A 19,322-nucleotide genomic window follows, 5' to 3' on the forward strand; every position below is an offset into this window, starting at 1 on the left:
CAGGCACAGAGGCAAATAGATTGCATCTTTTGCATGGGGCCACTCCCCATTTCTGGAGCAATGGTGGGGGGGGGGAAATACTTAAGTGAAATGTGCATGGGTTGAGATGCCAAGAGAAAAGAGGAATGGTGTACTCCTTCTTGTGGTGATACGGTGTGTCAGTTGCTTTTTTGCAGAAGACACATACTTAGGGAGACTGTGGGACTTCTCTGTGTCCTAAATGGAGGGGTCACCTATTTGCCACTTCCTACTCCAGTCATGCCAGGAGGGGGCCTTAATCTGGGTCATCCCCGGGGATTCCTTTGCAGCTCAAACAACTAGATCTGACCCTAACGGGAAATACTTGATTGTTGTGGGTATGCTGGATGCAAGGGAGGTCTCCCTGGTGAATGTGCACGCCCCCAACATTGATGATGGTCAATTCTTTACCACGGTGATGGGCGCATTGGGGGAGTTTATCAACAGTGCGATTGTGTTCATGGAAGGCCTGAATTCCGTGTGAGCTGGATGTGCATCCCCTCCCCCCCACACACAATATAGATAGTCCACCGCAAAGAGGAAGAGAGCAGTGAAAAGAACTGGGAAGATGCTGATTGCGCCCGTGCCCTCTCTCCTGACATACATAGTGTGTTTGGAGGTACCTTTGCCGGTGTGCCTGGGGTCCCTTAGTGTGAGTTGGTTTCTGTGCCAGGTATGGACATTCTCTTAAATCAATTTAAAGCTTTGGTGGAAACTGCCCTGGCCCCTTTGAAGGGGAAACTATGTGCTTTGGTGTCATCTATTATTTTGTTTTCAGCTAAACTGGGAGATCACCAAGGTTGTGGCACGGGGGCACCTAGGTTTTCTGAGCAAGACAATAAGGTGGGCTTGATTTGCCAGTCAGATCACACCGATTCTGTTAGGCCTACTACCGCTAACCCCCTTCAACCTATGGGTGAGGTTTTGACAGCTAAGGGTGTCAGTAACAGTGATCTTGGAGGAACTCTACAAGGGGGGGCAGCCTGCAGCTGTGCCTGTAATGCCTCTAATTGACAAGCCTGAGCCCTATGCATGTCTTAACCTTGCACCAGATTGTGTCCCATATGTGGCAGTTCTGATTAACGTGCGCTTGTTGGGACACAGGAGTCCACATTTCAGTTAAAAAACAAGGTCGAACATTGGCTGAGGAAAAACTGTTTTTCACCCCAACAAACTTGCGGACATTTTATTTGTAAGAGGAGTGGGTTGGGTGAGTCCGGCGGCAAAGACCATAGAAGGGGACCGTGTTGTGATTAATTGTTTCCCTGAGCTAGCCCTTCTCTTGATTGTTTGTTTGCCACGTGATACTGCAGTGGTTACTTTGGGGTTCTTTTATAGACCACCGGGTATGCATTTCACTCCCGCAAGGGATGATCAGACCACAGGGCACCCAGTCGTTTCTTCCACTTGCCAACATATATGCGACTCTACCTACTATGGAGGAGAGCAACTGACTTAAGTACTACTAGTCTCCCTGCCTATGATGAGCTTTTTTTCAGGCTTCATAAATGGTAGTCAAGCTTATACCCCCTCCATTTGGGTTCTGAAGGGTTGAGGCAAAGGTTGTTAAATTCTATATTTAATCTGCTGGAATGTTGCAGGGTATGACTCAAAGTTATGGGATGAGCAATGGGTGGGGTTTATCTCCTCTTTTGATTTGGGTTTGTTAAAAAGACTTGGTTTCAAGGGGAGGCTGAGTGGGACGGGTTCCAAAAATTTGCAGTCAATGCTGGCTATGGGCCCGGCCAAAGTCCCAAGGATGGGTTGGTGACACTTGTACACATTTCCAAGATTTATAGGACATTTCAGATTGGACGTAACCATCAAGGTATTTTGATTGTCTGGGTAATTTGCTCTAGTAAACTCATTATTCTTTATAATGCAGTGTGGGAGATGGGTTGCCAAATACAAGAGCTGTTTTCAGCCCTGCAAATTCTCAAAGCTAGATTGGAGTTTCTCTTGTGAATGCTATGCCATCGTTGCAGGAGGTTTTATTGCAAAACTTGGTCCTCATTGCACTCTTTTTCAACCCTTTTGAGAGGAAGGACTGTATTTTAACCAGGGATAAGCCATGGGACCATAGAGGTGTGACCTTATTTAATGCTCTTCTCAATATGGGATTGATAAATACAGCTGAGTTGGTCTTAAATTTTGATCCCCAGGCTCCTACTTTTGTAAGGAGGGGTGCTAACACCATCATTGATTATGTTTTTGTGTCAGCAGATGTGAGTCATTTTGTGAGTCAGAGCAGGGTTCTGTTGCGGCTCACATGTAGCGATCACAACCCTCTCCTGTTGTCTCAGAGTTGCCTACAGTCAGTTCTCTACATACGGCTATGGGATTTAGGGGTTTGGATCAGAAGGATCAGGGTTTAAGGGTGCCTTGGCACCAGGCCAATATTTCTCGAGTCTGAGCTACTGGTAAAAAAGAACCTGGATTTGTTCTTAGGGATCTTCTTGATGGAGCATCAGTCCCCAGTGGAGGTTATGGGTGCCATGGCCAAACTGACTGATTCTATGAAATACATCATTAATTATGAAGGGGGCCCTCCAGATAAGTGTCAGACTGGTTGGTTCAATAAGTCATGTAAGGTAGCAAAAAAGAAGTTGCGCCGCAAACTTGATTTAGTTCCTAGAGATAGGTGCTGAGCTATCAATGCTAGAGCACAGTATAAGCTGATTTTAAAAACCAGGAAGATGGCTATGAAGGATAAGATGTGGGAAGACTTGGTTCTAGCTTGCCGCACAAACAATTCAGGGCTGTTCTGGAGCATTGTCAACAGACGCAGCCCCAACAACGGTACATCTGATGGTTTTGGGACCAATATCTCTCTGGACAAATCATATTTGTACGATTTATTCGTTTGATGCCCCTTTGATAGTTGGTGAGGTCTTGGTTAAACCATGTGCAAGTTTAGACATTAGGTTTGGCCTGGATAAAGGGATCGTCGCGGTACACGTCCCTCTAAAAAACTCCGGAGCCGGATGGTATTCCAATGGAGCTTTTTAAAGAGAATGTCTCTTTTTGGGCACCCATCGTTGTTTACATCCTAAATGCTGCCATAGGATCCCAGCCTCTTGGAAGTCTGCATGCATAGTGCCTGTGTTTAAAAAAGGAAATCGTAGCAATCCCAAATGTTATTGCCCTATCTCCCAGTTAGATTCCTTGGTGAAGCGCCAGGGCCATATTTTACTGCGGCGGATTGAGGAGTGGGAAGTTGACCAGGATACTATGAGCCCGGTACAGTATGGGTTTAGGGAGCAGCAGTGGACACAGGAGCAATGTTTAAAACTGTTGCTCATTACTGATAAATACACAATTGCTAAGAAAGGTCCCCTTTTTTTGGCCTTCATAGACCTCAGTAGTGCTTTTGACAGAGTAAATCGAAACAATTTGAAAATGCCAATTCAAATTGTGGATTTCTTGTGCATGCTCCATGATGGTACTAACACATCTGTTAAGTTTAGAATAAATGGTGAATGCACTGATTGTTTTTTAAATCTTCACAGAGGAGTACGTTAGGGATGCATCCTTGCCCCAATGTTGTTTCTTTTATATATTAATGGTCTGAATGCCTTTTTAGTAGAAAGGCGCAAAGAAGTTCCAATCGTCAATGGAAAGAGGGTACCAACATTGTTATATGCAGACAACACAGTTTTACTGGTGCGTACTATGAATGGTTTATGTCGGGCTGTTCAAGCTTTTGTAGATTTTATGGCCAATCTAGAAGTAAATATCTCAAAGACACGCTATATGATGTGTGGAAAACCCCAGAGCAAGTTGGGCCCTATGATTATTAATGGCCACATAATTAGTTGCATCCAGTACTTTCTTTACTTGGGCGTTACTTTTGAAGAAAAAATAAATTGGTATCTCTGTACTTCCAAGCGCTGTTTGCTCTTTACTGCTACAGCAACCTTTTAATTTTCTTCACGGGTGGGGCGACAACAGATTATTTCCCTACTAGAGGTACATAGGCTTAAATGTTTGCTTGTTCTGACGTATGGGGCAGCATTATGGGGCTATCACGGTGCCCCTTTCCCCACACAGAAGACAATAGATTCTGTAGAAGGTTGTTGGGCGTGGGCCCAAATAGTCTGGGATTTTGCCTACATGAGGAACTGGATTTATGTTAGGTGGAGAATAGTATTAAGTTAACCCCTCTGGTCCTCTGGATTTCCGTTTGGTCAAATGAGCATGCTATTTTTAACAGGGAAGTTATTGTTGATTGTCTGTCTTGTGAGAAGGGTAGGGATATTCCCCAGATAAATTATATAAAGAACAATGATTTTTTGCTGGGGCACCCTGGCATTTTTTTAAATCTTATATTTACCACACCTTTTAGGGAAAACCGAAAAGCGTTGGGCAAAGTTAGAGTTTAACACATTCAGGCTGAGACAATGGAGGATAAGGAACTGCTGAAACATTCTATTCAGAATTTTTTGCTGACTAAGGTTACTCCAAGGATTGAGGCCTATTTCACTGTAGTTAACAACATGAGGGAATCACTTTGGGTTCAATTAGGTCCAATCTGTGTTTTCCTTTAGGCCAGTTTGACTCAAAATGTATTCTTACTTACCCATGTGATGGTGTCTCTTTACAGACGCTTCTGCACTTTACTTTTTTCTGTGCATTTTCTGCTCCTTTTAGGCATAGATTTTTAGCCCCCATTTTGAGGGGGAAGGGTTTTTAACAATGTCACCCTGCCCTGAACTATATGCGTATGGTACCTGATGAAAGTGTGTGCTGCGGGATTGGATCTTTTTAAAAATGTGCTTTGTATTGGCGCAATCAGGTGAATATTTAAACCGTTTGTTTTTATTAATGATCTTTGTTTTATGCATCAGACATATATATATATACACACACACACACACACACACACACACATATTGTATTTTATTGTGTAACATGGCTATTTTCGAATAACCAAATAAAGTTGAGCTTGTTAGCTGGGGACCAGGATCGGCTCCCGCCACGAGCAAACACTAAACCTGCTATGACTGGTGCTCTTCTGGAACTCATGTCTACTCTGGGGCTATAGGATGTGTGGAGATTGCACTATCCCCAGACTAGGGCATACTCTTGCTATGTCTCAGTGGCAGTGAAGTTTCGATTCACTAGGAAGCCCCCTTGAAATTCACTGACCATGGGTTTGTGGATATGGTGCTGAATACTGTGGATCAGTATTTTGGAGATAACTGGGGAAGTGCGTCGATAAGGGGTATTGAATGGGACGCTTTAAAAGTCGTGTTATTGGGGGGGGGAGGTGTTTAAATGTGACGTATGGGGTGCAACAGTAATTGTCAAAATTGCTCGACACACTGGAGCGTCAATTGAGTACCTTCGAATGCTCGGTAATAGAGCAGCCACGGGTGCAGTAGGAGTTATTAAAAACATGGGACCGATTAGAAAAATTTACGCACACCAGTTATCGGCAGGGGTTCCACGCGGAGGGAGACAAGGCGAGCAGATTACTGGCTCATCTCCTCCACTCCCAGACCCGAGCCCTTCCACTGGTGGGGATAACAAACAACTCTGGGAATCAAGTCCATACACAATGCTGCATAACTGATGCCTTTGCTGCCCCTCTGGCAGACGGTCACAACACACATGGGCCCACATTTTCTGGAGGGATTGGAGCTCCCTGCCGAATGGTATGAAACACGAATTAGGGGCTTCTCTCTCTAAAGAGGAGATTATGACAGCTATACGGTCGCGGAAGACGGCCAAGGCCCCGGGCTGTGACGCCTAGCTGCGGAATATTATCATTGCATACTGGAAACCCTAGCTGAAAAACTTCAAGAGGACTACTCGGAGGCCTTTGAAAGGGGTATACTTCCAGATTCTATCAGGAGGCGGTTGTGGTCATGCTTCCTAAACCCAATAGGAACCTTGCAGCTAACATCATATCGCCGCCTTTCTATGTTAAATGTTGACATCAATATACTGAGTAAAATCCTGGCGGAGAGGCTTCCATCCTACTTACCTGGCCTCATACATGGCGATCAGTGTGGGTTTATCCCACGCAGGAATACTACTTGTAACCTACAGAGACTTGTGATAGTATGGCATGCTCTCGCTGATATGGGGGATTCTTATTATTTGGTCTTTTTGGATATAAAACAGGCTTTTGATTCCCTGTCCTGGGAATACTTATGGGCTGTGCTCCGCAGAGCGGGCGTGGAATACCTTTAAACGCTGGGTGCAGGTGCTATATAAACACCCCACAGCCAGGGTTCGAGTTGGTAGGGTGGTATCCACACAGTTTCCGCTGCATAAAGGCACTCAGCTGGGGTGCCCCTTGACACCCCTTCTGTTCACTTTAGCTATGGAGCCATTAGCTTACCAACTATGTGCAGCCCTCGTGCTGGAGCATACGGATCAGGCACAGCAACCACGTGGTCTCCCTCTATGCTGATGATGCCTTAATTTATTTGCGTCCCCCTGATTATTCGGTCCTGATATTATTGGTGTTTCTGGCTGAAATTAGTGAATTGTCCCATCTTAAGGTTAATAGGGCTAAGTCCAAGCTGTTCCCTATGGAAGTGTCTGGGAGGTCCCTGGCCACTCTCACGTAGACTGATATACCCTGGGTGGTGGATAACATTAGATATTTGGGCATACGGCTACCTCGCAATGTACACCGCTTCAGGAAACTCAATATGGGCAGGGTTCTTGATAAATAGAAGTCTTCCATCAGATTCTGGAATCCCCTACGTCTATCACTAATGGGTAAAGTGGCGCTGGTAAAAATGGTTGCATTACCCCACTGCCTACAACATCCTGAGAAAGGATTTTTCTGAACTCAATAAAATGACTGTTGAACTACTTTGGGCATCGGTGAGGAAGAGTGTAGGCCTCGCTAAGCTGCGGCGGACTTGGGGTGGAGGGGGTGGCTTAAGCTACCTGATGTGGAGTTGTACTATTTGGCCACACAGCTATAGCATGCAGTACATTGGTTTACAGATGCTGAGAACTGGGATAAACGCCTACTGACTGGGACATACGGGTATCACTCCCTAGCGGAATCACTTATGATGGGTTCTGGAGTTTCAGCTGGGACACCGGTTGTAATCAGACGGGTCTGCAGGTCTTGGGAACATGCAGTTAAGAGGGTGCTGCATTGCATCATTGCATTGATTCTTAAACCTATCCATCAGGTGGCCCAGTCGATGTCGGTGGCCCAGTGGCGTGCGGATGCTGCGAAACATTGGGCGACTTAAACCCAGATGACCGGTTTATAACTCAATGCTCTGACAACTTTCGAATTTGATTCTGGGCAGTTTCTTCAGTATTCTAAGATTTTTGCAATGGCCCGAGCGATTTGGTCCTCCTTTCCAGAGGCGCCCGCTGATTCACAAATGCTGCTGGCCTTTTTCACCCTGGTGGGGGGATGCCGGTTGGTGTCTAACCTCTAAAGATCCCCGAGGGAAGATTAGCCTCTCAAGGAGCTCCCAGTACAAATTAAATGGCAGGTGATACTGGAAGAGTCATTGTCGCCCAAGGACTGGATTGCCATCCATGAACGGTTTCGGAAGATCTCCTCAAATGCCTGCTTTAAGCTGGCGCATTATAACATCATACACCAGCTATACTTATCCCCCAAGAACTTACATATCATATATCCCTCGAGGCCCTCCTCTTGACCATGGTGTGGCCAGATGGAGGAGGAATTTCTACACTTGATGTGGGGCGGCCCAGAGACGGTGGCTTACTGGGAGAGGATACTGACAGCACTTCAGGGTGCCACTGGGAGGCCCACATCCAGGAGATCGGGTGCTGTTTGCTGGGGCAGATCCCAATTAGCAAGAAACAAAAAATGTGTAGGAAGTTCCAATTTTTGGGGCCTACTTTAGCCAAGGAGCATCTGGCTATACAGTGGTAGTGCCCCAGAGCCTTGTCAATACTGGAAAGGAAGAGAGATGTGATTGAATGGCAAATATTGAGGTGTTGACTCCTCCCAACTGGGAGAAGACTAAGGCTTCCATAGTTGACTTCCAGGAGAAAATGCTTCACTTTTTTTCAAGAAGGAGAGATGAGACCAAGCAGTCTTGATCTTTCTGCCAACATGTTTGTTGAATGAACAGACTGTGCCAAGGGTGAATACCTTAGATTTTTTTATGTCCTATCAAATCGTTGGGGGAGTGTGGAGGGGAGGAGGGAGAAATCAAGCCTGTTTTTAATACAAATTATTGACATTTTTGTTTACAACTAAAATGAAAGAATGAAACTGTCTATTGCATAATATGTCTTTTGTATAGTATATACATCACATATTCAACATGTTAAGGTAATTTGGAAGCACAAATATGAAAATAACTTATACCAAGGCCCCTAAATGACCCCTTGCCTGCTATACTGGATCCTTTATGCAGAACAGAAGTCCAAGTCCTTTGTCTATTCTTCTATCTGTGGGGCTTTTATAGAACTCAAGTGCTTGACTGCCTCTGTTAGCAATTAAAGTACCAACCCTATCAGTATGTGTTCTCCTTAAGTGCCATCCAGTTCTTCAAACATTCCCAGCACTCTCACTTTGAGGAAAGGGTCCATAGGCCTGTCCACAATCTTCAATAACAACTGAAGCATATCCTGCCAATATGTCACACCATATGGAAGACGCACCCCATTTCGGGAACCTGGGGCACCCCAGTGAAGGAATCCTTCCCATGCCCACACACTTGTGGGGTGGAACATGTCCTATGATTTAGTAGTTTTGTTGGAACATATACAATTTTGAGAACCTGATCAGCTCCTTTGGCACCATTCTTGTGTGTCTCCATTCTGTCTTCTCCAAAGGGCCCATATGTCTTCCTTCAACCTAGAACTCAATTGGAAAAACTTGCATGGGGCATGGGACATTAGGGAGTAACACATTCTTGATACACCTCTTTTGCTCAGTCGTTCTACTATGATTTTGTCAGAAAGGGCCACTACCTCTGATCGTTGGACTCAGAGTGTATGCCTTAATTGTGTAGATTTTGGGATTACTGCATCTTACATTTCTACTGTACTGTTGCAAATCGTTGCATCTGGTCTCCCTCCCTGACATCTCCCAGTTTCTAAAATCTCATTAAATGGAGGATTGTCAGAGTCAAAAGCCTTGCCACAGTGGAGTTTCTAGGTTCACCTTGCCCCAACAATCCAGTCCACGGAAGGGCCTTATTCAAGCAATTGAGAGCTACGCTTGTCACTGGTGGGAAAGTCTTAGGGATAGTACAACAATATAGAAGTCTTTGTAGTCATCATCAAACAGAGCATTCTAGAGTCAAAAGGTTGGATGGTCCCTGTTTTTAAAGAACGAGCCATCTATATTGTCTAGATGAGTGGTCCACCATCCCTAACCCGCTTTAATATACCGACTGGGTGCATGTGGCAAATAGGATCCTCAGGAGTAGCCCTGGAAAACCGATTTATCCATGGACTAAATGGAAAAAGATGTTTATTCATTACCCAAGAGTTTGTGGTCCAACCCTGAGTGCTGAAAGGAAGCGTGCACTACTTATAATTGTCTGGGTGGTGAAGGGCAAGAGGTATTACAGAACTTACCAGATCTGAATAGTGAAGAGGCGAGAAATTTAAATGAATATGAAATATGTGTAATGAAGTTAGATAAACATTACTTACCAAGGGTAAGCACGATTATGGAAAGATATTTTGGGAAGAGAGAGCAAGGGAAGGATAAGTCTGTGGAGGAGTATATAACAAGCTTGAGGAAATTTGCAGCTTTATGTAAATTTGGAACGTTGGTGAACGAAGGGAGTCGAGATCAATTTATGTTGAAGTGCAGCAGTGATAAGATTAGGAAAGAGTTGTGGTAGAAAGATGAACCACCTTTGGAGGAAGTCATTATTGTGGCAAAAAGGGTGGAACACATGTTGAAATGTGTCAAGGAGTTGAGTGAAGTTAAAAAAAATGGTGCCAGGTGAAAACAGAAAAATTGAAGAAGTAGTATGTGAGGTGAGAAACAAGGAGGTTGTGAGTGAGAAAAAATAAAGAAGAGTTGGTGAAATTTAAGGGTGAATGTTTTAGATGCGGTAAGAGTGGTCATAAGCAAATGCAAGTAATTACCCAGCTTTGAGCTTAATTCGCAATGGCTGTGGGAAGAAAGGACATTTTTATAAATGTTGTCGCAGTAGAAAGAAGAAAAATTATAACAGTAATTCTATGAAAGAAGTCAAGGAAGTTTCACAAGAAATTGTTTTTCAAGTCGAGGCACAAGTAGATTGCAGTGAACATCCCAGTGAAGTGGTTCTCGTAGATGGTGCCAACTTATTGATGCGTTTTGATTTGTTTTCACAGTTGACCATAATTTCAAAACGGAGTTTTTTTACTTTAGGTGCAAAGGACAGAAATTAAAAAAAAAGAAATGGATGTATGCCCTGGAGGCCATGGTGGACAACCTATTAATATGTTAGGGTACTTTGAAGGTCATCTGGCGTTAAAAGGAAGACACATTCCAGGGAAAATGTATGTATCAAACAGGGGTGACAATGTTCTGAGTTGGACACATAAAAAGTTATCAGGTGTTGTACTTAATCCGAATGCTCAACCACAGGTAGAAGTTCAGAAAACAGATGATTATGAGAGTAAATTTGTACAAGAGTTTCCAGATGTATTCTCAGAAAGTTTGGGTTGCCTCAAGGGTTACAAACATGAACTTAGGTTGAAGAAAGATGCTATACCTGTAGTGGCAAAGATGAGGAGAATACCATTAGCATTACAAGTGCCAGTGGTGGTAGAGCTTAAGAGACTAGCAAAGTTGGGTGTGACTGAAGAGGTTGAAGCTACAGAATGGTTGGCTCCCATAATGGCGGCAAAGAAGGGTGATGGTGAGATTAGGTTATGTGTGGACAAATTTCCCCTTCCGTATATTGAAGAAATAGTGTCCACGATAGGAAGAGCAAAGGATTTCTCCACTTTAGATTTAGCATCAGCATATCACCAGGTGGAGTTGGAAGAAGGTTCACAAGAACGGGCAGCATTTATTTTGCCTTTTGGTGCGTATAAGTTCAAAAGGATGCCTTTTGGGCTTGTTTCAGCTGCTTCAGTATTTCAGCGCATTATGAACAGGGTACTGTACTGAAGACTTGAAGGGAGTGAAGTGTTATCAAGATGATGTGTTAATTTTTGCAGACACTGCGGAAGAGCATTTTGAACGTGTGAAATTAACTTTAGAATGTCTAAATCAGGCAGGGCTTACTCTTAAAAGAAGAAAATGTCGTTTTGGATTGTCTGAGGTTGAATATTTGGGACATTTGATTTCAGGCAATGGAGTAAAGCCCAAACCTGATCTTTTCAGTACGAATAAGAAGTTGGTCACTCTTCAGACAAAGGAGGAGGTTAGTTCCTTTCTGGGTATGGTTGAGTATTATGGGAAGTACATAAAGAATTTGGCAGAAAAGTCATTAAACATGAGAATTTTGTTTAAAAAAAAAAGGGAGAGAATTTAAGTGGGATTAGAGAGTGCACTCTGTCTACAAGCATTTAAACCAGACAAACATTTATTGTCACTGATGCAAGTGCGAAAAGTTTGGGGGCAGTTCTTATGCAGGAAGATAAAGGAAAGAAATTGTTGATTGCCTGTGCAACTAAAACTGAGTGGAGCTGAAAAAAATTACTCTGTAATTGAAAGAGAGTCTTTAGCTATATTCTGGGCTCTTAAAAGTTTTTAACATTTCATTTGGGGAACGGATTTTGTAGTATTGTCTGAATATAAACCACTTGTTGAAGTGTTTGGTAGCAGGGGTTTGAATTGCATTTCTGCAAGAATAATAAGATGGATAATTGGTCTACAAGAATTCAAGTAAAAAGTAGAATATTTACCAGGGGCATTGAATGTAAGCGCGGATTGTCTGTCAAGATTAATTGATGTTAATGTGTTGGTAGAAGAACAGGGGAGTGCAGTAGAGTTGGAGGAAAATGTTTGTGAGATTAACAGTAATGTGTGTGAGATTACCTGTGGTGCTATAACGGAGCAAGAGTGGAAAGGTGCACTGAAGGATAATACAGAGTTGTGTAAGGTTCCTAAGGCTAGGGAAAATGGGAAATTTGCTGGTTTAGAGTTTGATAAAAGAAGAGTTGGCTGTGGATAAATCTATGTTATTGAGAGGTATGAGTTTAATCCCACCGTGTATTGAGAAAGAAGATTGTGAATCAAGCACATGAGGTTCATCTTGGTATTGTGAAAACTAAAGAGAACGAACCTAAGAGCCAATTTTTGGTGGCCAGGGATGGATTTGGAGGTTGAACATATGGTTAGAGAGTGTGTACAATGTGCTCAAAGTGACAAAATATTGAAAACTCGGAATGTACCTGTGTTGCAGAAAATTACCGTACAAACCTTGGGATGAAGTGGCAATTGATATAGTTATTCCGTTGCAAAATTAACATTTGACACCATATCTGATTGTTTTATTAGATTTGTATTCCAGATGGGTAGAAGTTAAGAATGTGAGTGATATTTCTTCTCTCAGTGTGATCTTATTGCTGGAAGACATTTTTAGGAAAGAAGGATTTCCTAAATCAATTCTATCTGATAATGGACCTCAATTTTGTTCAAAAGAACTTGAGAAATTTTCGGATGATTGTGGCATTATTCACAAAAAAACTGCAGTTTATCATCCAGAGACTAATGGTGCTGTAGAAAGATTTAACAGGTATATTAAGGAGAGCATACAACTTGCAAGGGTAAATGGTATAAGTAAGTGAAAAGAACTTCTGAGGAGAATCACTGCCTATTGTTTTTCTCCACATGCGACCACTGAAAAATCACAGTTTGAACTTTTCAGAAGAAGAGTACCCAATACCAAGTTGTGTCCAAGATGGATGGATTGGATGAAGAAGAATTTCAATTTGTATAAAACAGATTGGAGAAGAAGAGAGGAAAGACTTATGAAACTTAAGAAAACAAGAGTTTGATGTAAGAAAGAGAGAGTGTGTAAAGTGAATATTAAAGTGGAGGATAAAAGCTCCATTTGGGTGTGCTGATGGGTCGAAATACACTGGACCTTTAAAGGTTACTAGATTATTTAGGAATGCGATCAAAACTTCAGATGGAAGTATTTGGAATATGAACAGTGTTGTTCATCTCAAAGACTATATTTGGAGGAAAATGCGGTGGTTTCAGAAGGTAATGGAAATATGGGATAAACTAATGACAGGATCTAAATGTAGTGTTGATGGTTATGAGAGAAGAGTTATTGATGAAGAAAGAAAAAAGTAGAAGAAAGAGATTTAGTCCTGGATATTTCAAAGATTAGGTTTTAAATTGAATGGCATGAATTGTGTCAAATCCTCGTCTGTAATCTTCTTCTGTACTCTTCTTTTCCCCGTCTTCACTCTTCTTCTCTTCTACCTCATCTTCTTCTGTGGTCTTCTGCCCTCTGTTCTTCGTTTTCTGTATCTTCTTCTGTGTTCTTCTGTGCTTCCGGTCTTCCTTTCTTCTCTCCTTCCGGTCTTCTGGTCTTCTATCTTCTATCTTCTGCCTTCGGCTCTTCTGCCTCCTCCGTCTTCTTCTCCCCGCGCCTGCCCTCCTGCTCCTGCCTCATCCCCCTCCCTCACTCACACCCCCCTCTCTATCTCCCCTATCTAACCCGTTCACTATCTACCTCCCTCACTCCTCCTATCTACCTATCTCTCTATCTCTCTATCCCACTATCTAACTCCCTCACTCTCCACCTCCTCCTATCTTCCTATCTCTCTATTTCCCTATCGATTTCCCTATCTATCTATTTTCTCTATCTATTTCTCTATCTCTCCCCCCCCACCACCCCCTCTATTACCTATCTTCCTATCCTCTCACTCTACCTCTCACCCTCACCCACCTCTACAACCCCCCTATCTTCACAACCCTACTCCTATCTTTCTCCCTAATCTCCTAAACCTCCTAACACTCACCCCCCTCCACCCTTAAACCCCCCTCCCCCAGCTCTTCTCACTCTACCTGTCCCCCCCCTCCCTCGCGCTTTCCCGCCGCGACCTCCTGCACGCCCCTGCCCCCCAGCTCCCATTCGCCCCAGCTGACCCCTCCCCCCCCCCACCTCATATGGCGGCCGCTGCACGAAAGTGGTAGCGATCCTTGACCCAAGGGTAGGTCGCTCCCCCTGCCGCTGCAGCCCCTCCAGGTTCCTGAGTTCCTGAGACCCACCTCACAGTAAGTACCCCCCACCTCCCAGCCCCTCGCTCTGCCCCGCGCTACTCACCCTCTCTCCTGCTCCTGCTTCTTTTCTTCTTCTCTGTTCTTCTGTTCTTCCTCCTCGCTCCTCGTCTGTAATCTTCTTCTGTACTCTTCTTTTCCCCGTCTTCACTCTTCTTCTCTTCTTCCTCATCTTCTTCTGTGGTCTTCTGCCCTCTGTTCTTCGTTTTCTGTATCTTCTTCTGTGTTCTTCTGTGTTCTTCTGTACTTCCGGTCTTCCTTTCTTCTGTTCTTCCGGTCTTCTGGTCTTCTATCTTCTGCCTTCGGCTCTTCTGCCTCCTCCGTCCTCTTCTCCCCGCGCCTGCCCTCCTGCTCCTGCCTCATCCCCCTCCCTCACTCGCATCCCCCTCTCTATCTCCCCTATCTAACCCGTTCACTATCTACCTCCCTCACTCCTCCTATCTACCTATCTCTCTATCTCTCTATCCCACTAACTCCCTCACTCTCCACCTCCTCCTATCTTCCTATCTCTCTATCTATTTCCCTATCTATCTATTTTCTCTATCTATTTCTCTATCTCTCCCCCCTCCCACCACCCCCTCTATTACCTATCTTCCTATCCTCTCACTCTACCTCTCACCCTCACCCACCTCTACAACCCCCCTCCTCTATCTTCACAACCCTACTCCTATCTTTCTCCCTAATCTCCTAAACCTCCTAACACTCACCCCCCTCCACCCTTAAACCCCCCTCCCCCAGCTCTTCTCACTCTACCTGTCCCACCCCTCCCTCGCGCTTTCCCGCCGCGACCTCCTGCACGCCCCCGCCCCCCAGCTCCCATTCGCCCCCAGCTGACCCCTCCCCCCCCTCCTACCTCATATGGCAGCCGCTGCGCGACTGCGCAGCGGGCGCGCCAGAGGCAAGCCCGTCTGCGCCCGTCCGTGCCTGTCCCGCGCCCAGCGCCACGACCCCTGGTCCCCAGCTCTCCCAAACCCCGCTGATCCGCTACGACCCCACCACCCTCCACGCCCTCAACCCAGGGCGCTCCAACACCTGCTTCCAAGCTCACCCCAAACGCACCCATGGACCCTTCGCCTGCAACTCCTGCAAACGCATCTTCCACCACGCAACAACCACAAGCCCATGCGCCATCAACCACCTCAAGTGCATCCTAGTCAACGCTCGCTCCGTCCACAAACACACCGTTGAACTCTGGGACCTCCTGGACTCCATAGCACCGGACGTCGCCTTCGCCATCCCCAAAGGCTACAAGATCTCCAGGAAAGACCGCACCAACCAAGCAGGAGGAGGTATCGCCATCGTCTTCAAAGACTCCATCAGCGTCACCACCTCCTCCGAGGACACCCCTCTCGCCGCGGAACACCTGCATTTTCAGATTCGCACCGACCCGAGGACCACCCTCAGAGGATCCCTCGTCTACCGTCCTCCCGGGCCACGCGCCCCTTTCAGCAATGCCATCGCCGACTTCATCTCCCCGCACGCCCTCGCCTCTCCGGACTACATCCTCCTAGGCGACCTCAACTTCCATCTGGAACAAAACAACGACCCCAACACCACCACCCTGCTCGCCAACCTCGGCCTCAAACAACTGGTGAACACCGCCACGCACATCGCCGGACACACGCTCGACCCAATCTTCTCCGCCAGCAAACACGTCTTCTTCAGCCACGCCTCCGCCCTACACTGGACCGACCACAGCTGCGTCCACTTCACATTCCGACGCGAGACCCGCCACCTCCGCACCCAACCCATCCCTTGTCGACAATGGAACAAGATCCCCGAAGAGCAACTCTTCTCCGCACTCGCCGCCAACCAACCCACCCTCACCACCGACCCCAACGACGCAGCCCTCAACCTTACAAACTGGATCTCCAACTGCGCAGACATCCTTGCTCCCCTCAAACGCACGCATCGACAGACCAACACCAAATAACCTCTCTGGTTCTCTGACACCCTCAAAGAATCAAAGAAAACTTGTCGCGCCCTTGAGAAAGCCTGGCGCAAGGACCACACCGCTGACAACATGACCGCCCTCAAGAACGCTACCCGCCAACACCACCACCTGATCCGCGCTGCCAAAAGGAACTTTTTCACCGACAGACTGGACAAAAACAGACACAACAGCAGAGAACTCTTCAGCATCGTCAAGGAGTTCTCCAACCCCAGTGCCAACGCCAACGCCGTCACGCCCTCACAGGATTTGTGCGAATCCCTCGCCACTTTCTTCCATCGCAAGATTAGCGGCCTCCACGACAGCTTCGGACACCAGACCCAACCAAACACCATCGAACCGGCATCCACGGCCATCACCCTCAACAACTGGACCCACATCAACACGGAAGAAACCAAATCCATCATGAACTCTATCCACTCCGGCGCCCCTTCGGACCCCTGCCCGCACTTCATCTTTAACAAAGCCGACGACATCATCGCCCCGCACCTCCAGACCGTCATCAACTCTTCTTTTTCTTCTGCTACCTTCCCCGAATGCTGGAAACACGCCGAAGTCAACGCCCTACTAAAGAAACCTACGGCTGACCCGAGCGACCTGAAAAACTTCCGCCCCATCTCTCTTCTGCCTTTCCCAGCCAAAGTAATAGAGAAGACCGTCAACAAACAGCTGACCACCTTCCTGGAAGACAACAACCTGCTCGACCCCTCACAAACCGGATTCCGAACCAACCACAGCACTGAAACCGCCCTCATCTCAGTCACTGACGACATCAGAACCCTGATGGACAACGGTGAAACAGTCGCCCTCATTCTGCTCGACCTCTCGGCTGCCTTTGACACCGTCTGTCACCGCACCCTAATCACCCGCCTCCGCTCCACCGGGATCCAAGGCCAGGCCCTGGACTGGATCGCCTCCTTCCTCGCAAACCGTTCCCAAAGAGTTTACCTCCCTCCGTTTCGCTCAGAACCCACCGAGATCATCTGCAGCGTACCCCAAGGCTCATCACTCAGCCCGACACTCTTCAATGTCTACATGAGCCCCCTCGCCAACATCGTACGCAAGCACGACATCATCATCACCTCCTACGCCGACGACACCCAACTTATACTCTCCCTCACCACGGACCCCGCCAGCGCCAAAACCAACCTACAAGAGGGTATGAAGGACGTCGTAGATTGGATGAGGCTCAGCTGCCTAAAGCTGAACTCTGAAAAAACGGAAGTTCTCATCCTCGGAAACACCCCGTCGGCCTGGGACGACTCCTGGTGGCCCACGGCCCTCGGCACCGCACCGACCCCCACAGACCACGCCCGCAACCTCGGCTTCATCTTGGACCCTCTTCTCACCATGACCAAGCAAGTCAACGCCGTGTCCTCCGCCTGCTTCCTCACCCTCCGCATGCTCCGCAAGATCTTCCGCTGGATCCCTGCCGACACCAGAAAAACCGTGACCCACGCCCTCGTCACGAGCCGCCTGGACTACGGCAACACCCTCTACGCCGGGACCACAGCCAAACTCCAAAATCGCCTGCAACGCATTCAAAACGCCTCGGCCCGCCTCATCCTCGACATACCCCGCAGCAGCCACATCTCCGCACACCTGAGACACCTGTATTGGCTCCCAGTCAGCAAAAGGATCACCTTCCGACTTCTCACCCACGCACACAAAGCCCTCCACGACAAGGGACCGGAATACCTCAACAGACGCCTCAGCTTCTACGTCCCCACCCGCCTCCTCCGCTCCTCTGGCCTCGCACTCGCTGCTGTCCCTCGCATCCGCCGCTCCACGGCGGGTGGGAGATCTTTTTCCTTCCTGGCGGCCAAGACCTGGAACTCCCTCCCCACCAGCCTCAGGACCACCCAGGACCACTCCGCTGTCCGGAGACTCCTAAAGACCTGGCTGTTCGAGCAGCGATAACCCCCCCTTTTTCCCCTAGCGCCTTGAGACCCGCACGGGTGAGTAGCGCGCTTTATAAATGTTAATGATTTGATTTGATTTGATTCATACTGCAACTGCAACATTAATTCCTTGTGGGAATGCTCATTCTCATGTTTATTTGTTTTCCTGTTAGCCTGTTATTTAGGTATTGTATATTTAAAAAAAAAAATGTTTTAGTGTTTTTTAAATATGAACGGGAGATGTGGGGTGTCCTTAGCAAATGATTCTGAGAACAGAGTCATTTGCTGTGGTAATGGACTGTAGAACAGGTGGTGCAGGTGGTGCTGGGGGGGGGGGGGGTGAAACAGACTGTCGGTTGAATCGGGAAGAGGTTTGATGGATAGGCGTCATATGAATAAAACCTATTTGAGGAATTAACCCTCAGCAATTTCATTACTTCGATAACCAACTTCACAGTTATAAAGTGAATCACTGAGATGTTTTTCACATTAGACTTCTGAGTGACATCATAGAAAACTCAAGCTTTACTCTTGTTGTCTAATTGAGGTCTCTCAGAATGCCTTGGTGAAAAAACATCCCCATAATTAACTTTTATCATCTATAATTCTGTATTATATCTGTATCTGTCTAACCTCACAAGAAGAGCTCTAGCAGCTGGTTTCTATAACTCAAGAGCACAGTACGAACACTGATCTGTTGAAGCAGCCCAATGATCCAGGCCTTATTAAAAACAAGTTCTACTCTAATTTGTTTGCTTATTCAGACTATCAGTTACCCAGAATGTTGACCGAGTTCAGGCCATATTTATGTTCCACAAGACAATACTATTTAATAAATATTTCAAAGATCAACCTTACCTTCCTTGTGGGCAAATGCTTGACTATCGGCCAGGACTTTTGGTAGCTCAGGATTGTAACGAGTTCCCTCTGGAAAAATCACAAGATACATCTGTAGGGTAAAAGAAAACCCCACGGTCCAAGTTATTTTAATTGATCTGAATAACTATTATTTAAAATGATAACTTTGGGCTTTTGCGCATGGCAGAAAGTGACCTTAACCATAGCTGTGCTACGTGATATCAAAAGACATTTGAAGATGAAACCTGGGTATCTAATAGCTATGCATGAAAATACAGCATTATTGTGCTGACAACAGACTTTGGCAATAGTTTGAATATAGATCCATGCATTTTAATTCAGTCCCATTCACACAAAGGTTTGGAACAATTTATAAATGTTTTCCTTAAAAATGGACTGCTCCATGATAAAACATTTTTTTAATTGTACCTGCAAC

General features: G+C 46.1%; 1 protein-coding gene across 1 annotated transcript in view; it reads right to left on the reverse strand.

Moving 5' to 3' along the window:
• The window catches only part of AGPAT5 (1-acylglycerol-3-phosphate O-acyltransferase 5), a 490,329-nt gene that overhangs the window by 109,868 nt on the left and 361,139 nt on the right, over positions 1-19,322 (reverse strand). The window contains exon 5 of the mRNA XM_069235809.1: positions 18,887-18,977. Coding sequence (XP_069091910.1) covers positions 18,887-18,977 — 91 coding nt within the window. The remainder of the gene's footprint in view (positions 1-18,886; positions 18,978-19,322) is intronic.

Source organism: Pleurodeles waltl, chromosome 5, assembly GCF_031143425.1.
Source record: "Pleurodeles waltl isolate 20211129_DDA chromosome 5, aPleWal1.hap1.20221129, whole genome shotgun sequence".
Taxonomy (NCBI): Eukaryota; Metazoa; Chordata; class Amphibia; order Caudata; family Salamandridae; genus Pleurodeles; species Pleurodeles waltl.